Source organism: Brassica rapa, chromosome A07 (assembly GCF_000309985.2).
Source record: "Brassica rapa cultivar Chiifu-401-42 chromosome A07, CAAS_Brap_v3.01, whole genome shotgun sequence".
Lineage (NCBI taxonomy): Eukaryota > Viridiplantae > Streptophyta > Magnoliopsida > Brassicales > Brassicaceae > Brassica > Brassica rapa.
In genome coordinates, this window is record NC_024801.2 from 22,063,740 (window position 1) to 22,083,418 (window position 19,679).

The following is a 19,679-nucleotide window of genomic DNA, read 5'->3' on the forward strand; positions in this document are numbered from 1 at the left end:
TGTAATCTCTCGCTGTTTCGTCGTAAAAAAAAACACGGGCCTCTGTAATTCGTCGTAAAATTACGAGGAATTTGCGACGGAATGTAATCTTATATATACACCCCGAGCGCTCACTCTTTCTTTCCTCTCTACTTCCTCTCCACTTCCTCCCTGTTTCGTTGCAATGGTAAGCCTCTCTAATTCCTCTCTAATTTGGTTAGTTTAGGTAGATTAGGTGGTTAGTATAGGGAATTTAGATAAGTTTACGGATCTTATGTTATTTAGTGTTGATTAGGTGGATAATGTTGGAAAATATACTGTTGACGAAAATTTAAAAAATTAATTTTTTTTTCTCAGGTTCGAAAAGGTAGACTTACTGCCCATTACAGAGAGATGTTCGGTGAGCCGGATAATCGTTTAGACCCGTCGTCTTCATCAGCTCCCGGTTCTTCGGGACAAGAGACTGTCCCCGAGACTCAGTACACTCAGAGAGTCTTTGGGTCTCCTTCTTCTAGAGGACCATCGGTTCCTCCTCCCCCGATGACCATGCGACAATGAAATCCTATTCCAGGCGAGTCAACATCCGACACACATGCCGAGGCGGATGTAACGGCGAGGAGTGATGAATTTTATCGGGCGATTCACGACCCTTAGTTCTTTTTAATTTCGGTTCTTGTATTATGAATTCAAAATTTATTTATATATAAAATATTTTGGTTTTGATTTTTTTAGAATTTTAATTTTATTAATAATTTAAATAATTTAAATTATTTTTTTAATTATAATTTTTTATATTTCTGTAAAATAACGAAACGAAGTAAATTCGTAGCTAATTTTGCGACTTCTTTACGTGGAAGCTTAACGAGGTTTTTACGAGGAATTGTTTACAAGGAAATGACGTGGAAAGTTCACGTGGTCTTTACGAGAAAAGCTATCAAGGTATTTACGTTTACTTTACGAGTATTTACTTTCGAGTTATTTACGTGGGTTTTACGAGGAACGTCTTTCGTGGTATTTACGAGGAAATTTAGCGACGTCCTTACGTGGAAGCGTTACGTGGTCTTTACGACGAAATATTCCTCTTCGCTTTTACGACGAAATTATTTTCTCGCTATGTTACGACGAATTAGCGAGGATATATGCGTTACGACAAACGTATAACGACGAAACGGGTTTCCTCGCTAATTCCTCGTAACACTGCTTTTACGACGAAGTCACGAGGAAAACTGCCCTCGTAAAACTTGTGTTTTCTTGTAGTGACCGGGTTCGGGCTCCTGGTTTAACAGCAGCCTGCTTTACTCAACGGCTGCATTAGGCAACTCTTGCTTCCTTTCCCTTCAGTCAAGACAATGCCCCGTTTCCGATGGCGTGCATGACTGAGGTTTCCTACATTTTTACGATACCGTATTTTGTTGTTGTTTTAGTTTAATTTTCTGCGAATCTGCCTCTTGTGATCTCTTGTAATAAATTTAACATTTTTACCAAAAGGAAAAAATAAATAATTAGGTGTTAAGTTTAGTAGCGTCTCGGGCGCGTGTGACATACAAATGCAGAAACAATAGTCTTTAACAGTGTAACAAAACAAGAATAAAGATATGGATGTAGAACAAAGAGAACAAGCACTAAAGCTGGCCAAAATGTAAAGTATATAAGTATTATTTTTTTCTGACAGCGTAAAGTATATATATAAACATAGTTAATTTTTAAATTTTAAAGTTTATTTCAACATTTTTAACAAAATAAAATGATTTTGACTATAAAATAAATTAAAACACTGTTTTAGTCAATCATATATAGTTCGATAGTTCTTATATTTAAATGAATAAATTAAGATAATTATATGTATAGTTGTGTAATCATCATGGTTGCAAAAATAAAGTTAAAGAACAAAAGGTTGTTTATAGATCGAGGATACAAAACTGTTTTGTTATAGATTTATTATATTTGGAACAACAGATCTTGTTCTCTCAGAACCAGAAACAAATAATTATTTGAAAATAATTCGATAACATAAATAATTGAATTAAGGTGGAGTATAAAATCTACCTACCATCTTTGAAATAATTGATAAGTGATAATCTAGGAGGAGGATGCTATTGCATTAAAAAAAATAAGTAGTCCAACAGTCAATCGTGACACACTTTCGTAGTTCAGTGCCGGTCAAACTGAAACACCTTAAATTCTAACGAAAAAATCTTTAATTATAGTATTTTAAAAGCCAAAAACATAAATAAAATAAGAAAATAAATATATACACAGCTGCCAAAATGGCAGCTAAAGAAGCTCAAGAAATAGAAAACATAATAATCGAATTCTTTTTTTTTTTTGTAACATGGCTTTTAATAATCGAATAGTTCCTTATAAATACAATCAAATGTTAAACAGAAAAAACAATCTTTCGTCAAATGTTAAAGAACAAAAACAAACAACTCCATCTCTAGAGACACAACTCAAATCAATAAGAAACAAAAAACTGAGATGGCTCAGAATGGTTCGAACGGTACTGTGAAGTTGCTTGGGACATGGTCAAGCCCATTCGCCTTGAGGGGTAGAATCGCTCTACAGTCTACACCGCAAGTCCGTAGAGTACGAGTACATAGAAGAAGCCGATGTGTTGAAATCGAAGAGCGATCTTCTTCTTAAATCCAACCCTATCCACAAGAAAGTCCCTGTTCTCAAGATGAGATTTGGAGGAGGGCAGAATTGAAAACCGCTTTCTTTAACCCCAAGACCATTGAATGGTCCGTAAACGCTCAAAAGGCCAGAGCCAGTGCCATAAAGGCTGAGCTTTTCACAAGGAGGAGCACAATACCGGCTTGAACACCGGAAACATTTCACCTCTCATGGAGAGGGAAGACGCGGGAATATTTCTCACTACCAAAAGATAGGATGTTAAAAGTGATTAGGTAAGTATAATCTCTCTCAGTGGGAGGTAATTGAAAATAACAGTACCAAGGCCCACTAAGTATATTTCACAGCCCAAGCCCATAATACCATAAATGTAAGAAATAAAATTCAATAGGCCCATTAGTTTTACCCGTGGATTGCCTGAAGAAAAGCCGCCTACGGGAATAAGGTGGTGGAAGACGTTGGAGTTGCTCTGAGAAAAGTCCGAAGAGATCGGTAAAACTAAAGGGCTGTTCGTTTGGTTGCCGCAGGTACCGGCGGCAGCGGCAGCGTCAACATTCTGCATCAACTCTTGTTCGTTTCGTTGACGCAGGAAGCTGCGTCTGACGTCGCGTCCGAACGCCGCGTCCTGCGGCTGACGCCGATAAAACCTGCGGTCGCGATATAATATGCGGCAGCGTCAGCATCTACGAAACGAACAACAACTGTTCTCATTGACGCTGCCGCTGACGCTGAAACCTGCGGCAACCAAACGAACAGGGCTTAAGACGCATCGCTCCAGAAGATGTCTCTGCCATCGTTGTACGGTATTTCTTATCACTGGCGTATGGATATCGAGGTAGGAGAAGTCATGATAGAAAATTCCGATTTGAATGCTGCCATCACAGAGGAGAATGAGCTACCACCGTCCAGAGAAACGATGAGCTGTTTGTGGGACAAAAGTGAGGCACGGCAGCGATAAATGGTGAATCTTGTGAAGGATCCTCGGGAGACAAATTCAGATCTGGTGGAACAAAGTCGACCTACTGAAGAGACATGAAACTCTACTATATAAACATGATCAGAGGCTCTTGAGAGATTGTTGCATGTTTATTGTAAATTTTATGATATTTTTTTGTTTATGTATATTAGAGCACCTCCAATAGTTAGAAACCATGAAGGTTTCTAAAACAAAAAAAAATATTAATATTAAAATTATTTATTTATGTTTTATTTTCTTTAAACAAGTTAATCATCTATTTGGAACATGTGTGTTTTTAGTATTCCATAGTTTTTTTTAAAACTCATAATTAAGAACTTTTGCTCATTCTAATGGAGGTGCTCTTTGCTTATGTATAAATTGGAACATTTGAATTCTTATAAAGTTATACTCCAACCAAAATCTAATGCAGAACTTTTTTCAAGTTTGACCATATATTTTTGAATATATGCCTACAAGGATGAGCACACAAGTTATGTATTAATTCATGGATTGAAAGATGAAAAGACGTTAACCAGAAAAGGTTAATGTTTCGAAAAAACATAGCTCCATCGCATCTTTTGTCTATATGCCTTCAAGAATGGGCCCAACGGTTTTGTGAAGTCATCCGATTTAAGGTTTAAAAAGGTTAACCAAGCTTTTGTATTCTTGCTTTCAAGGATGAAGGATGGTCCATAGGTTATCGTTTTTTGTAGACGTCTGGTTTTAACTAGTTCAGCTTTTGTTTGGAGTTGAGAATGTTTTTTTCTTTTTGATAACTCGAAGATATCCGGTGGATCGAGACTCAACCGATTAGTGTTTTGAAAACTTATCCACTGGTATCATATAGATTCAGTTGCTTGCAATTGGAATTAAAGATTTATGCCGCTTGACCATATATTCTTAGTGTCTTGAGGTTGCTTCGAATTCAAATTGTTTGGCCAACCGGAATACGCCTACCACTACACCATCCATATGTTGTTAAGTTGAAAATGTTTTGAAAAGCAATTCTTTCTGATCCAGTCTAAATTAAATACATGAGAGAAAAAGACACCTCAATTCTATATGGCCCAGGCTCAACTAAATGGGAGAAAGAGATGTCTCAAGGCTATGGTCTCTTTTGCTAAGGAATCGAAGACGCTACGGTTTCCAAGCATAGGGATAATGCCTAAACTCTCAAAATCATCATATAATTATGATAAAAGAAAGCAGGCCAGTCAATCTAATTTGCAATCATATTCAACAATCTGTTTCAACACAAATTAGCAATTTAAAAAAAAAACTAGAACTTGACATGCGCCTCTGCGGGGGTGCTTGATTTAATTTGCGTTTAACATAAAATCATAAATCACTGGTTTGATAAAAATAATTTCATATATATAGAATAGAATATATTATTTTATTTTATAATATAGATGTTTGATAATATTTTTATTTATTTATACATAATATTATATTATTTTTTATAATTTAATACAATTTGATGTAAATGTACTATTCACTTCATATATTGACCTGTTGTCTTTTGTGAAATTATTTTCAAATGAAAAAAACATACCTACAATTTTAATTTTTGCATTAGTTTTCTATGAATTATTTTTAATTTTATGATATTTTGTTTTCTTAAAAATTGAACTCTCAAATTTTTTATATTTGATTAAACTAAATAAAGTAATACTATATTTAAAATTCTTTTATATAATATATACTATATATTTCAGTTTGTGTGTTTTTATTTTCACTATAAAGAAACAACAACCATTGTAATTAATTAATTTAAATTGATTTTAAATGTAGTGACATAATATGTAAATAAAAAAAAATATAAAAGGAGATATGTCATTTATTATAAATGCAATGACTAAATGTGTAAATAAAAGAAAGTAATTAATATGCTATTCAAGTTTCCAAACAATTCTCATTTATTTTTTTTATCCTTGTTTTCAAACAGTACTAAAGGTACTTCAGTTTTAATAATATAGATAGATGTATAAAAGAAATAAAAGTGCTACTGAATTCAATAACCAAGCATTTAGAAAAGCAAAATTATCCATATTTTTCGTGTTAAAAACAACTGACTACAGTTTTAAATAATGTCTTCTACTTACTATCAAATAACAAATATTAACGATAAAGTGAAAAATTACATTTTCATGTATTTTTAAGGGAAAACTCATAAATAACATATTTTTAATTTTTGTTACAAATTAGTATTTAAGGAGATTTTTGTTCCAATACTAAATTAAGTTAGATCCTAAAATCTAAACTCTAATCAATAACCCTAAACACAAATATATAAATATATTTATGTTTCACCCTTTAATGAATGTTATATTAAAGATTTCTATATTGTGTGATATTTATAAACAAAAACTTGATTTAGTGCTATTGAAAATTTGTCTTTTTTTCTTTAATAGTGAAACAAGTATATGATTTTAAAAGTAATAAAACAAATATTAAAAATATTAGTAGTAAACAATGAAAACTAATGTTGGCTTTAGTTAAAAATAAACTAAAATTTTAAAATATATTCATATTATTTTGTTCATTTGGTTACTCATCCATAAACTGGGTTGAACCTTCCTACTAACTATTGTTATTTGTTATACTAATAATTATTAATTTGTATTTGTTATTTATTACAATATCCAGCTATTGCTATTTGTAATACTAATAATTATTAATTTTTATTATAATTTAAGATAATTAAGTACACATAATTCATGGAGCATATATAGGGCCCGCATATATATCACTTTTATATTTTTTAGCAATACATAGATAGGATCATGCATCAAATCCCCATATATTTGCACACATACACGTCACACGTATTGTTGTGAAAATGAAATGCACCGGCGGTATAGTTTATGGGGGATCCTCATTGAGAAATGCACCGGCGGCATAGTTAGCGATAAAAAGGAGACCTCTGACGGTGATGTTGACCAGATTAACTGAGTCAGTTAGTGTACCGTCCGGTGGATAGATTTGGCACGTGCCAGTCGGAAGATTAGCTTCGATAATGCAGTTACTTGGATTGACCAAAAGCGTCTCTACTGTGTTGAGCACAATAACAAATACACCGTAGGGATTTGTCACTGCTTGAGCGATGGTTGAGTTTGCGCTGCCACATATTAAGTAGACTGTGGCGTTAGAGACTGGTGGTGCACTTGGATTCCCGTTAAGGCTACAACGCAGGGTACCACGAATGTAGACTTCTTTGATTAGGATGCCAAAAAGTGTTAAGGTGTGGCATATGTAAAAGAGTGAAGCAATGAGAAGTACGAAGAGGAGAAAAACATTTGAATTTGCCATATTTTTTCTTTACTTCCTTCAGTTTTGTTTGGCGAATATGCTTTGAAGGTAGTGAGTGGTATATATAAACATAAGGAGAGATCGGGGGTTGGGTATGTTTGAGATATTAGTTTTGACTATCGGATGAATCATGGATCTGTCAAGATCAAATATAAAGTCTGTTGATAGTTGGGATACACCGTACACGATATTGTTACTGGTTGCAATTAATCTTGTAGTAACTTCTCATTTTAACTCCGCCTTTTTGTTATGTTTACTCCATATAGCCACATGAAACCCTAGGAAGAGTAGAAATTAATGTATTCCATTTGTGTTCTTACTTGGATTAGCAGAGCTAGAAAACAAAATACCAGTGTTATAAAATAGTATTACTATAAATACTATAAAATAATATTACTGATCAAAATCTTTCAGGAAATGAAAACAAATACTTAGAAATATAATCAAAAGTAACCAAACGTGTTTAATATTACTGAAGCAATTATAATTGTTTACTAGATTTTGACCCGCGCTTTCAAAGCGCAGGTTTTTTTTTGTTTTTTTTTTCAATTGACAAATATTTAGTAAATGTCACATTTTCATATATTTGTGTTTTATTTTATAAAAGACTTAAAAATTTTATCTTTATTTATCGTATTTCATTTTAAATGACTATTTATGTTAAAAAATTAAACTTTATTTTTTTAATGAATTAAGTTGGTATAACTCTGATAAATTAATTTTATCATGGGGTTAATATTTTAATTAAAAAATTATATACTTTTAATAAAGATTTATACTTTTCAATAAAAAAATTCAATTATTTTTATGAATGCTTAAATTATATTAAGAAAAGAAAAAAAAAATTAAGAATAGTTGAAAAAAAATTATTTGAACTTGGACGCAATGGCCCAAAGGAAAAAAAAGTGAGAATTGAATCTGATTTTTTAATAGGCCCAAATGACCCAAGAGAGATTTGATTTGGACTGGATCCAAAAATAATGACCCAATATAAATTTGTTATTAATATTACTTAATTGCCCTTAATGAAACATGCAATGTTAGTGAAGGAAACATGCCCCTAAGGTAATTATGACAATAGGATCCTGCTTTAATAGTATAGATTTGTTTTGTTCTAGTGAAACAAGAAAATATAGTGTAGTATACGTGCGGAGGTCTCCAAGTGTTAGAAAATCATCGTTAATTTAAGTTAGACGATGGCAATGTCTTGATACATACACGCGAGTACGTACATGAAAAACGTGTCAAATTTTATTTTCACTAAATTTCAATTATTCATTAAGTTAATTTCGTGGAATTTTGCTTGTTTTTTTTATTCTTATGACGGAAAAAAAATCGTAAACCCAAAAAACATTATTGTGTTTTGTATCAGCTGGTTGTATAGGGTAAGTGTACTAAAGCATATTCAACTTCTCTTTTAGAAAGCAAAATATGTTGGGATCAGAATCGTGTGGATTGCGAGTCCAACAATCCAATGAAACTAGCATGAATCCATATAATTATATATCGAGAGAAAACAAGACACAAACCACCAAAATTCTGCAAAACATCTAAGAAAATTATTGCTTATATTCAACAATAAGGTTTCCGACCGCCAACATTACCACCTTTCAGTGACGCCTATGAGATGGCAGGCAGGATGATGAATATGGTGATGTCTTCTTTGACTACCCTCCCTTTAACAAAATAGATCACTGTTTAGAACGCCAATCGAAGGAAGATGAACGTGACAAAAAAAAAAAGAAAAGAAAAAAAGATGAACGTGACAACATCGTATCATTTTATAGTAAGTCAAAGCAGAGCATTTGACTAGTCTACATATTAATATCCCTTACAGATCGCCTCTTATGTCGAGCTAGATTGTAAACTTGTAAGACGATTTAGTAATACAATACCAGCCAAGTGATGAAAGTGTATCCTAGAACTCTTTGTGAATACCATACACTTCACTCCAATCATGCTTGTTAGATGTTCTGGAAACAGGTTGGAAGTTGTCTAGAGAATGCCTCTAAAAGCTGATGCCAACTCCTGCGTCCATATGCAATGAGACATGGTAAGTTCTCTTATATGGGTTATCAGATCCGTAATTTCCTTGTAATTTGATGCTTATTGTAGTACTAAAACAAACCATATTATTCTAGAATCAGGTGCTAGTTGGCATACTGCTGCGAGTTACGAACCATGTTGATTACATTGATAGAAAACACACGATTTGATCATTTGGTTTCCCAATATTGATATCTTACGGTTACATGAATCAACAAAATATTTTTTTTCCGAATCTCTATTCTCCATAGTCCACATATACAAAATCTATAAACAAACATAATACAAACTTCAAGTGGTGTGACTAGGATTACGTCACACATACACACACACCCATGTGGGGTTTGCCTTTCAACTCTGACACACGTGGGGACAAGTCAAACTCTTTTTTCACTTCATTACATTACATCATCGCAATCTAATCCAACAGTCAACATTTCGTCACGTCATCTTCACCAACACGTGTACGGCTCTTAATCCTCCTGAGCTCTCCAACAATCTCCTTCGCGTCCGGACGATCATCCTTATCCACCGCAACACACCGGAACGCCAGCTCAGCAACCGCCGCAACGCCACCTTCGTCGTCATCACTCGCTATCAACGGGTCAACCACCTGATCGAGAAGACCCATCTGTAGCTTGGAGACAAACAGTTCGGCCAAAGCCATGTCTCTCTTCTCACGACGCTGGTCAACAGCTTTCATCCCCGTCATCAACTCCATCAAAACGACGCCGTAACTATAAACGTCACTCTTCTCCGTTAACCGGAAAGACCGGTGATAATCAGGATCCAGATAACCGGGCGTACCTTGTGGGCCCGTGCAAACGTAATCAGACGACGTAGCCGAGTTCACCGTCGTCTCGGAGAACACCAAGAGCCTCGAGAGACCAAAGTCACCGACTTTGATTCTCATGTCTTTCTCCACGAAGATGTTCGACGAAGTAATGTCTCTATGAACAACCGGTGGAGTGATAGAGAAGTGTAGATACTCCATAGCCAAAGCCGTTTGCAAAGCGATGTCTAACCGTATTCGCCACGTCATCTTCGACTTCCTCCCGTGGAGATGATCCGCTAAAGTTCCGTTGGTGACGTAATCGTGAACGAGGAGAAGCCCTCTCGGGTCGGAGCAGTATCCATGGAGCTTGACGAGGTTGGGGTGGTTGATCGAGGAGAGGATCAAGATCTCGTTGCAGAAAGACTTCATCGAGAAGGCTTTGCAGTGCTCGGTGTCGGCGGCGGTGGCGCCGTGGTGGTGGTGGAGGAACTTCACGGCGAGGAGCTGGCCGTCGGCGAGCTGGCCTAGGTACACGGAGCCGAATCCTCCGTCGCCGATCTTGCGCTTGGGGTCGAACTTGTTGGTGGCGGACTCGAGCTCCTCGAAGGTGAAGACCGGAGGGAGGAGAGCGGCGGAGCGGTGGCGGCGGAGGAAGAGAGCTGCGGGGTCTTCTTCGTTGACTGAAGATAAGAAGCTCGCTCTTCTTGATCGGAAGATGGCTACTGCGACGGAGATAGCGAGGAGAAGACAGGTTAAAGCGAAGATGAGACATAACACTGCGACGTGGTTGTTGACTGTTGTTGTCTCTCTTTGAGACGAGAAACAGATGAAGTCTTGTCTCGGGTGGGTCGAGTTAAACCCGCAGACTCCGTTCTTGACCCGACAGTCTTTGCATTTAGTGAAGTATGGGTCTTGAGACTCGTCCCATTCGACTTCGAATCCGAATCTGGTTAAGAAGTCTTGGAGGAAGCTTAGGAGATCTCCTTGACAGCCTTGCTCGGATAAGGACCCGTGGGTTGATTCGCATCCGTGGAGGATCCGACCCGGGTTCTTTAGTAGTTTGCAGTCCTGAGGACAGCGACTACAGTTTGGGAGAGTTAAAGGAGAGCAGGGACGGAGGAGAGAGAGACGGGAGCAAGAGGAGTCGGAGACTCTGAAAGGAGAACCGGTTAAGTCGATGAACCGGTTAGGGGAGGAGGAGAACCGGAGAGAGGAGCAGTTGTTTTGGTTAGAGTCTAACTGTGGGGAGAGGGTGAGAGAGGAGGAGAGGGAGGAGTAATGGAGGAGAGAGAAAGTGAGGTTTTTGATTGAGATGGTGGCGCGTGGAGATGAGCATTGGATCTGGAAGTGTGGGTGGCCGCATCCCGGAGAGGTAGAGAATGGGAAGGGTGGAGAGGAGTTAAACGGAGGGCAATGAAAGGAAGTAGAAGAAGATGAGCATGAAGATGAGTAAGTTTTAACAATGGTGAGGATGAGTATGAGTAGAGAAAAGCACAGTCGCGAAGAAGACAGTGACTGAGACATAGAGAGAGAGATCTGAATCTGGTAACTGGAGTTCTCGAAGTGGACAGTGTTGTGAGGAAGAGGTTGAAGTAAGGAGAAGAAGAGGCACGTGAAGGTTTAGGAACTCGGAAACTGAAGAGTTTTAACTTTTTTGTTTTATTTTCTTTTAATATAAAATGAACATCTTGGCAATTTTGTATTTCTACGCAAATCGCTCGAAAGAAGAGAAATTGCAGTGTATATACAAGCATAACCCACATATTTGCGTCCATGGAAAAATGGAAGGCCCAAGGGCAAGGCCCAGTTGTATTGGGTGCAAAAAGACAGCGTTACCCCTATCGCCTCTCCTTTCACGTAAGAAGCTGAAGCGATTTTTAATCATTCCATGCATGTAATCATTAGAAAATATATACATATATATAAGCTGTTTATATCAGTATAGCCCAATTATGTAAGAGTAGCCTTGTATGACTATCGGTATAGCCCGATTATGAGTTCGTATTGTAATCATAAATAAAGCATTCCCCCCCCCTTTTATATTTGTGTTTGTCTAGCAACGAGTTATTTCATGATTTGTCTTGTTTGTGTCACTAGGACGGATAACTGCATTTCTTGTTCTACAACTTAGACGGTTACGTTGCAATTAATAAGCGTCTTAGATGGCTATATAGACTTTAGCCGGTCATTCAAGTTTAGCCGTTCATTCAAGTTTCCGGTTTAAATAACTTGCATTGTCTCTGATTTGCTACATTGTCCGGTTAAAAGTACATGACATAGACTTAGACGGTTGCTAAAGCTTTATTAAGATAAAAATTAGAACAACTTACATGAAAATAGACTTACACAATGTTCTTGAATTGTTACATTATCCGGTTAACAGTCCATGGAAAAAATACTTAGACGGTTGCTGAAGCGTGCCAGGTCATCTAGGCTTAAACGGTTGTTTCTGGTATGTTACTTTATCCGGTTAAAAGTACATGAGAGTAAACTTAGACGGTTACTAAAGCTTTAATAAGATGAAGAGTGGAAACAACATGAATTGCATCGAGAGATTGAATACGATTAACCGGTTAGATAAACGATTAGCTTTAATAAGATAAAAATTAGGACAACATTCAAAAAGTGGATATACCAAAAAAGAGTAGAAAACAACATTGATTCCATCGAGATATTTAGAAGATTAGCCGGTTAAAACGGAGAATGGAACGAGATTTAACAAACTCTGATAACTGTGGATTCGTCGGTGAGGGGTTCATCGCCGAGATTGAACCGATGATTACGCTGGTGATTCTTCATCAGACAGGGGAACGGAAAGGAGATGTCGGGGACTGAGACGGCAACGAGAGGTGTGAAACTGAAACCGGAACGAGGGTCTGAAACTGAAACCGGAACGAGATAGTCGGAAGTTTTATGATACCATATTTCTGATTTTGGAGGAATTTGGATGAAAGAGGTGAGTTGTGTTGTTTTTTTTTTTTTGACTAAAGGTGAGTTGTGTTGTTTTGCGGAGAAAACAAAGGTAGAGGAGAGAGATGTATGTAGTAAATTCGAACTGTATCGATTGTAGTGATAATATTACTCTTGCCTCACGCGTAATGATGAAAAGCTCTGGTAGGTATCGAGCTAATGTGTGTAGGGATAGTATTGTCATTAAAAAAAACACGTCGCCCTTAACTCCGAAAATCCATCGCCGCAAATATGTGGGTTATGCTTGTATATACACTGCAATTTCTCTTCTTTCTATGCAGGAAGTCGAATTCAAAATGTTTCTGTAAAGTAAGCAGAAGCTTTAGGTAAAACTGTTCTGTATTAGACGTTGGCAATTGCCTTGTATATATACACACGATATAGGGAATATACTTGGAGATATACTTGACAACTATATATGTTTATCTCCTAAGTATTAGGACTTATCTATACTCTTCTCAACACTCCCCTTTAAGTTGGTGCGTGTAAGTCATAAACGCCCAACTTAGACAACAAGTAATCGAAACTACCCCGACCCAATGCCTTAGTTAGTATATCCGCTAACTGTTCCGTGGTGCTGACATATTTCGTAGCGATCAAACGACTTAGAACTGCGTCCCGTACAGCATGACAATCAGACTCGATGTGTTTGGTGCGCTCATGAAAAACTGGGTTCTTGGCTATGTGCATTGCGGCTTTGTTGTCGCAGAACATATCCATGGGACTGTCTTGAGTGACGCCCAAGTCAGCCAGTAACCTCTTCATCCATTGTAACTCCTTTAAACCTTCTGCCATAGCTCTGTATTCTGCCTCCGCGGAAGAATGTGACATCGTGTCTTGCTTCATTGCTTTCCAGTCCACCGGAGACCCTCCAAGATGAACAACATAAGCTGACAACGAACGTCGTGTAATAGGACAAGATTGCCAGGATGCATCACAATATATTTGAGTTCGCAAATGTCCTTCAGCATGAAGCATTATTCCCTGACCCGGTGTCCCTTTGAGATAACGAACAACACGAACTGCTGCTGCCCAATGAGCCTGTGTTGGATTATGCATTACCTGAGACAAAATGTGTACTGCATAGCACAGTTCCGGACGAGTAATTGTGAGATAGACCAGACGACCAACTAGGCGACGGAACTGGTAAGGATTTTCATACAGCGGCCCATCGTCTGACAGCAAGGAGTGATTCTGCTCGACTGGAATGGACAAAGGCTGACATCCAAGCAAACCTGCATCCTCAATGATATCCAAAGCATATTTTCTCTGAGAAAGAAAAATACCAGATTTCCCCCTCAACACTTCAATACCAAGAAAATATTTAGCCTTTCCAAGGTCTTTCATTTTGAAACAATCACTGAGATACTTCTTGAATTTAACGAGCATGTCCAGGTTGTTGCAACTGATTATAAGATCATCGACGTAGATTAGAACTCGCAGGCTGTCATCACCTTTGATAAACGTGAAGAGTGAGTAGTCCGAGCGAGACTGAACGAAACCAAACTGTAGCAGAGCATTACTGAGCTTGGCAAACCAACATCGCGGAGCCTGTTTAAGACCATATAAAGACTTTCTCAGCCTGCACACTTTAGAAGGATCGTCTGATTTGAAACCAGGTGGCATCTTCATATACACTTCTTCTTCCAAATCACCATGAAGAAATGCATTTTGAACATCCATTTGATGAACCTCCCAGCCCTTAACAGCAGCAATTTTGAATAGTGCACGGACAGTAGCAATTTTAACAACTGGAGCGAAGGTTTCATCATAATCCTCCCCTTCAACCTGACGATTACCACAGACAACCAGTCTTGATTTAAAACGCTCCACTGTGCCGTCTGCATTGTATTTGATTTTGTGAATCCATTTGCAAGAAAGAGCTGTCTTGCCAGGTGGTAGAGTCGTGACATCCCAAGTTCTAGCCTCTTCAAGAGAGGTTATTTCTAGACCCATTGAGTTTCTCCATCGTTCATCTTGCATTGCCTCTTTAAAGGATTTGGGTTCTTCACCCGCGGTAATGGCTGCTAGAAAGACACGATGATAGGCAGAGAAAACATCATCACAAGTGTAGTAGTGGATGGGATAAAGAGTGTTACCTTGGACCGCAGGAGAATCCACTGAGATGGGGCCGATGAGAGGTGTGTTCGCAGAAGTATGTTTATCAGGGGATGATGCTGACGCGTTGTAGGAGACAAAATCTGTTAGTTTTACCGACGGTCGTTTCTGTCTGTGACCTCGTCCTAGTAACTCTGTTTCCACAGCGGGCTGAGCAGGTGCCTGATCAGTGTGTACTGGTTCTGTAGTTGCCGGTGCAGCTGGTACTATCTCTTGTTCGAGATTATCATCATCAGTATGAATAGGAGTAGGAACAGTAATCAGACCAGTCGGCTCTGTAGTTTCGTATGGAAAACAAGTCTCATCAAAAACCACATCACGGGAAGTGAAGAACTCATTTGTCTGGAGATCAAACAACTGCCACCCTTTCTTGCCATAGGGGTAACCAACAAAGATACATTTTCTGCTTCTTTCACCAAATTTATCTTTGTTTCTGGTGTAACGATGTGCGAAACATAAACAGCCAAACGTTTTGATGCTCTGGTAGGGTGGAAGTTTTCCAAAGAGGAGTTCGTACGGGGTTTTTCCTTTCAAGACACTCGAGGGAGTTCTGTTAATAACATGAGCAGCTGCAAGGACACTTTCTCCCCAAAATTTCGTGGGTAGGTTAGCCTGAAACAAGAGTGACCTGGACACGTTCAGTATGTGCCTGTGTTTCCTTTCAACTCGACCGTTTTGTTGTGGTGTTGCAACACAAGACGTTTGGTGAATAATGCCATTCTCACTGAAATACTTGGAGAGACACATGAATTCTGATCCATTGTCTGAGCGAACCGTCTTGACAGCTTTATTAAATTGTCGCTGGACCAGAGCACAGAAGTTTGGTAATACCGTCCGTACTTCACTTTTCTCAAGCAATAGATAAATCCATACTGCACGAGAGAAGTCATCTACAATAGTGAGGAAATATGTTGCACCGCAAGAAGAAGGAATCCGATATGGACCCCATAAATCAACATGTATCAAACCAAAACTTTATGTTGCTTTATTAGAACTTTCATAAAAAACCTCACGAGTTTGCTTTGACTTAAAACACACTTCACAACCACCAAATTTCTCTGGGATGTGTTTAACACCAACAATAAAAGGTAAAAATTCCAAAACACCATAGGCAGGATGACCCAGACGTCGGTGCCACAACATATGATCTTCAGCAGCTCGTACGCGGTTGCTTCTGACGACTGTGACATCCCGATAAACATACACACCATTGCGAACCTCACCGGCTCCAATCAGGGTCCTCGTAAAACGGTCCTGCAGTATACATAATGTGTCAGTGAACATAGCAAAACAACCAGTCTGCTTTAATATCTTCGCAACAGATAACAGCGTGCAAGTCAAGTTTGGTACAAAGAGAACGTTCTCAAGGTTTAGTTTCTTTGATAAAGAAAGTTTTCCAGACTTGGTAGCGTATACGACGCTTCCATCAGCAAAGGAGATGGGGCAGGGGGGAATGGTGACAATCGATTCAAGAATATACTTATCGCCAGTCATGTGATGCGACGCTCCTGAATCAAGTATCACCTCCCCTGTTTGAATATTACCGTTAAGACGATCTGGGATGGGAGTTGGCTTTTGTTGCTCAAGAAGTTGAGTTAAAGTCGTCCACTGTTCCTGAGTGAAGTTGGGAAACGTCGAGGCTGATGATGCTTGTGCTTGGGCCGCATTTGAACGTGGTTGCTGAGACAGACTTCCTCTTCCTCGTCCACCACGACCTTGAGAGAAAATTCCTCTCCCTCGCGTATTACCTCTGTTTCCTCGATCACCTTGGTTCTTTTCTAACCACCATTCCGGAAACCCTATGATCTGCCAGCAATCTTTCTTCTCATGCCCGCTGCGACCACAGTGTGAGCAGTTGATACCTTGACGATTTGTCATTGCAGCTGCATTGAAAGCTCCCTCAGCCGCGGGAGTCGTCTCTGTTTTGGCACTAAAACCAACCGTGTCCTGTTTCGACTCTGATCGAGAAGTAGACAACCGTCGCTCCTCTCGAATGACACGTTGATACACATTGTTAAGATCTGGCAGTGGCTCCATCGAGATGATGTTTGTCACCACGCTACCAAACCGTACCTCATCCAATCCCATAAGGAACTGATGCACACGTCCTTCTTCATGCTCCTTGGTGATCTGTGTCATCGCAGAACATGTACATTTTGGTAACGGCAAGTACGTAAGTAGCTCCTCCCATCTTGCAGACAGCTTCCCAAAATAATCAAGCACGGTCATACCTTCTTGCTTACACGCAGACAATTCTGCTCGGAGTTGATGTGCTCTGACAGAATTCCCGATGGAAAATCTTTGACGTAACTGTTCCCACAACTTGTGAGCATCGGAGGTAAACGTTACAGTAGAACGGATTTTGGGCGAGATCGACGTCCTTATCCATCCTACAATCATGGAATTTACGGTATTCCATGTTTCAAGATCTGAAGACTCTTCGTCAGGTTTGGTCAGTGTTCCGTCGATGAAACCTGACTTCCTCTTTGCGCGAAGAGCATTCTCCAACTCGGAAGACCATTCAGCATAGTTTTCCCCAGTTAACTGAACCGGAGAGATAGCTACTCCAGGATTGTCGGACGATGACAGATCGTATGGAGAAGGAACCTTTTTGGTTGTTGCTGCGGCCATTGAACACGAAAAAAATATTTTAGAGTGGCTCTGATACCATGTAAAGTAAGCAGAAGCTTTAGGTAAAACTGTTCTGTATTAGACGTTGGCAATTGCCTTGTATATATACACACGATATAGGGAATATACTTGGAGATATACTTGACAACTATATATGTTTATCTCCTAAGTATTAGGACTTATCTATACTCTTCTCAACACCATGAATGTGTATACTTCAAAAGCTTCATTAAATTAAAATTCCACGTGAAGAAAAAACGATTTCAAAATATTTTAGAAATTCTTTTTATTTTTGTTCAAATTAAGCCAAATGCACTTTTTGAGAAAGTATATGAATGAGAGACGTACAGAAAAAATGGGACGCCGGACTATGAGAGCACATACGCGAAAAGAAAAGAAAAAGGGTCAAAAGGGGACGACATACATTGTAGACATTGAAATTTAGTTCATATTATAGTGGAAGCTTTTTTATTTTTTATTTTGACAATAATGAAGTAGAAGCTGTATATGCTAATATGCACTTTGAATTATTGCTGGAACTTATGAGCTTATCCAATGAGAATTTTATGTTGGGTTTTTTAATATGTAACATACAAAATATTGATAGTATTTAACTAGTAGCAGGTATTTTCGAAACCTGTCACTTTACACCAATTTTTATATAAAAACAAATTAATTTGAAAACTTCGATGTGGATCTTTTTGAAATATTTATGAATCATACATTGATTTTTTGGTTTATTATTTTGAGAGACTCTACATCAAAAACTCTCATTAATCATGCATTTAAAAAAACTCATCTAAAAATTTATGCATATATATGGTAGACAAAGACTTAACGACATTAGATAGAACTTACAAGACAATGCTAGCTTTTGTGTTACTAAATTCGAGAAATAAGATGTTGAAAAAGACTTAACAAATCATAGTTGGTCTTTTAAATAGCTTAAATGTTATTAAAGTCATATTATAATTTGATGGAGAACACATCAAACCTACCTTTGTCAAATCTGTTTCGCGAAATCCACAGATATTACTCATCCGTTGTCTTGATCCGGCGGGTCGGGTCCTGATACATAAATGAAAAAACAGTGGCTACTTTGTTCACATCTTTATTTTGTCCTCCAAACAATAAAGTATCGCAGCAAAAATGTAAGACGCAATGATAGTATGATACATCCGCTGATTTGGAGCCTTACCCATTCATGACATGATTTATATCAAAAGGGGTAATTAATGCGATGGGATCAAATAAAGCTGACCTTTTTGTGGTCTCTCTCTTTAATAATGTTTGTCTGATTATATTTCTCAAACTCAATCATGAACCATTTGAACGTACTATTGGGCCTGTATCTCTAGACCCATGGCCATACTTAGCTATTATAGGTTTTATTGGATCCATTGGATTACTTGAGTTCGTTAAGCTCAAAAACACTTGAAACCGCAATATAGTGGCCTGGCCCGAGCCAAGTGGCATTTTCCAAGTTTGAGAGTGAGAGAGTTCTAGCATCTGTTGTCATAGGTGATTTTAGACTTGATCTTTGTTTTTGAATATTTTTTATTGGTTGCCACTTCTTTGTTTGTGAAGTTGGCTTTAGTTGAGATCTTAGATTTTCTTTTTCTCTTCCTTTAAGATATTATATTGATACTTCATCAAGAGAATGTACTTGAAATCTTAGATAAGTATCATTTATTTTAATTTTCAAAATATATTTTGCGAAACAAAGTTGCAGCGGGTGCTCCAACACCTGCCGTGAAGATCAGCAGATTTCTGAGCATATAAGAAATCTTGTTCTGATATGTTTCCTGGGTAATATTCTTAGAAGAATCTCATATAGATTCCTATTCGGTCATTGTTGGATTTAGATCATGTAGTTCCCTTCACAATCTCCATGATCAACTGAACTCAAAGTAGATTAGCTATCAAATACTAGCGGATTAGTACACGCTGATCCAATCACTGTTGAAATGAGTACGTGTAGATTTTGGTTCATTTATTTTAAGTTGGTTATGAATTTGCATAGCATGTTGATTTGTCTTCGTATATATACTGAGGCGAACAGATTTGAAATATCCGATTCGATTTCCTTTGTATTTTCTTGGTTAATTTTGCACCGATTCTTGATCACCGAACCAAAACTGAGATCATTTTTACATTCAAACCAAAACCAAAACAGATGACTTAAAGCGGATTTGGCACGAATCTAGTTTGTCCGGTCCATGACAACGACCATATACGTAAATAATAAGAGTAACGTAT

At 37.9% G+C, this 19,679-nt stretch overlaps 2 protein-coding genes across 2 annotated transcripts; both read right to left on the reverse strand.

Moving 5' to 3' along the window:
- Positions 1 to 3,693: 3,693 nt before the first annotated feature.
- Positions 3,694 to 7,493, reverse strand: LOC103830903. Its single transcript, XM_033274662.1, has one exon. The coding sequence runs from the start codon at positions 6,878 to 6,880 to the stop codon at positions 6,434 to 6,436; it is 447 nt and encodes a 148-aa protein (XP_033130553.1). The 5' UTR covers positions 6,881 to 7,493; the 3' UTR covers positions 3,694 to 6,433.
- A 1,561-nt stretch (positions 7,494 to 9,054) lies between these two features.
- Positions 9,055 to 11,422, reverse strand: LOC103830904 (LEAF RUST 10 DISEASE-RESISTANCE LOCUS RECEPTOR-LIKE PROTEIN KINASE-like 1.5). Its single transcript, XM_009106729.3, has one exon. The coding sequence runs from the start codon at positions 11,223 to 11,225 to the stop codon at positions 9,357 to 9,359; it is 1,869 nt and encodes a 622-aa protein (XP_009104977.1). The 5' UTR covers positions 11,226 to 11,422; the 3' UTR covers positions 9,055 to 9,356.
- Positions 11,423 to 19,679: the final 8,257 nt, after the last annotated feature.

Excerpts from the sequence above, each read along its gene's own strand:
- LOC103830903 (XM_033274662.1), bottom strand. The coding sequence starts at position 6,880 with ATGGCAAATTCAAATGTTTTTCTCCTCTTCGTACTTCTCATTGCTTCA.
- LOC103830904 (XM_009106729.3), bottom strand. The coding sequence starts at position 11,225 with ATGTCTCAGTCACTGTCTTCTTCGCGACTGTGCTTTTCTCTACTCATA.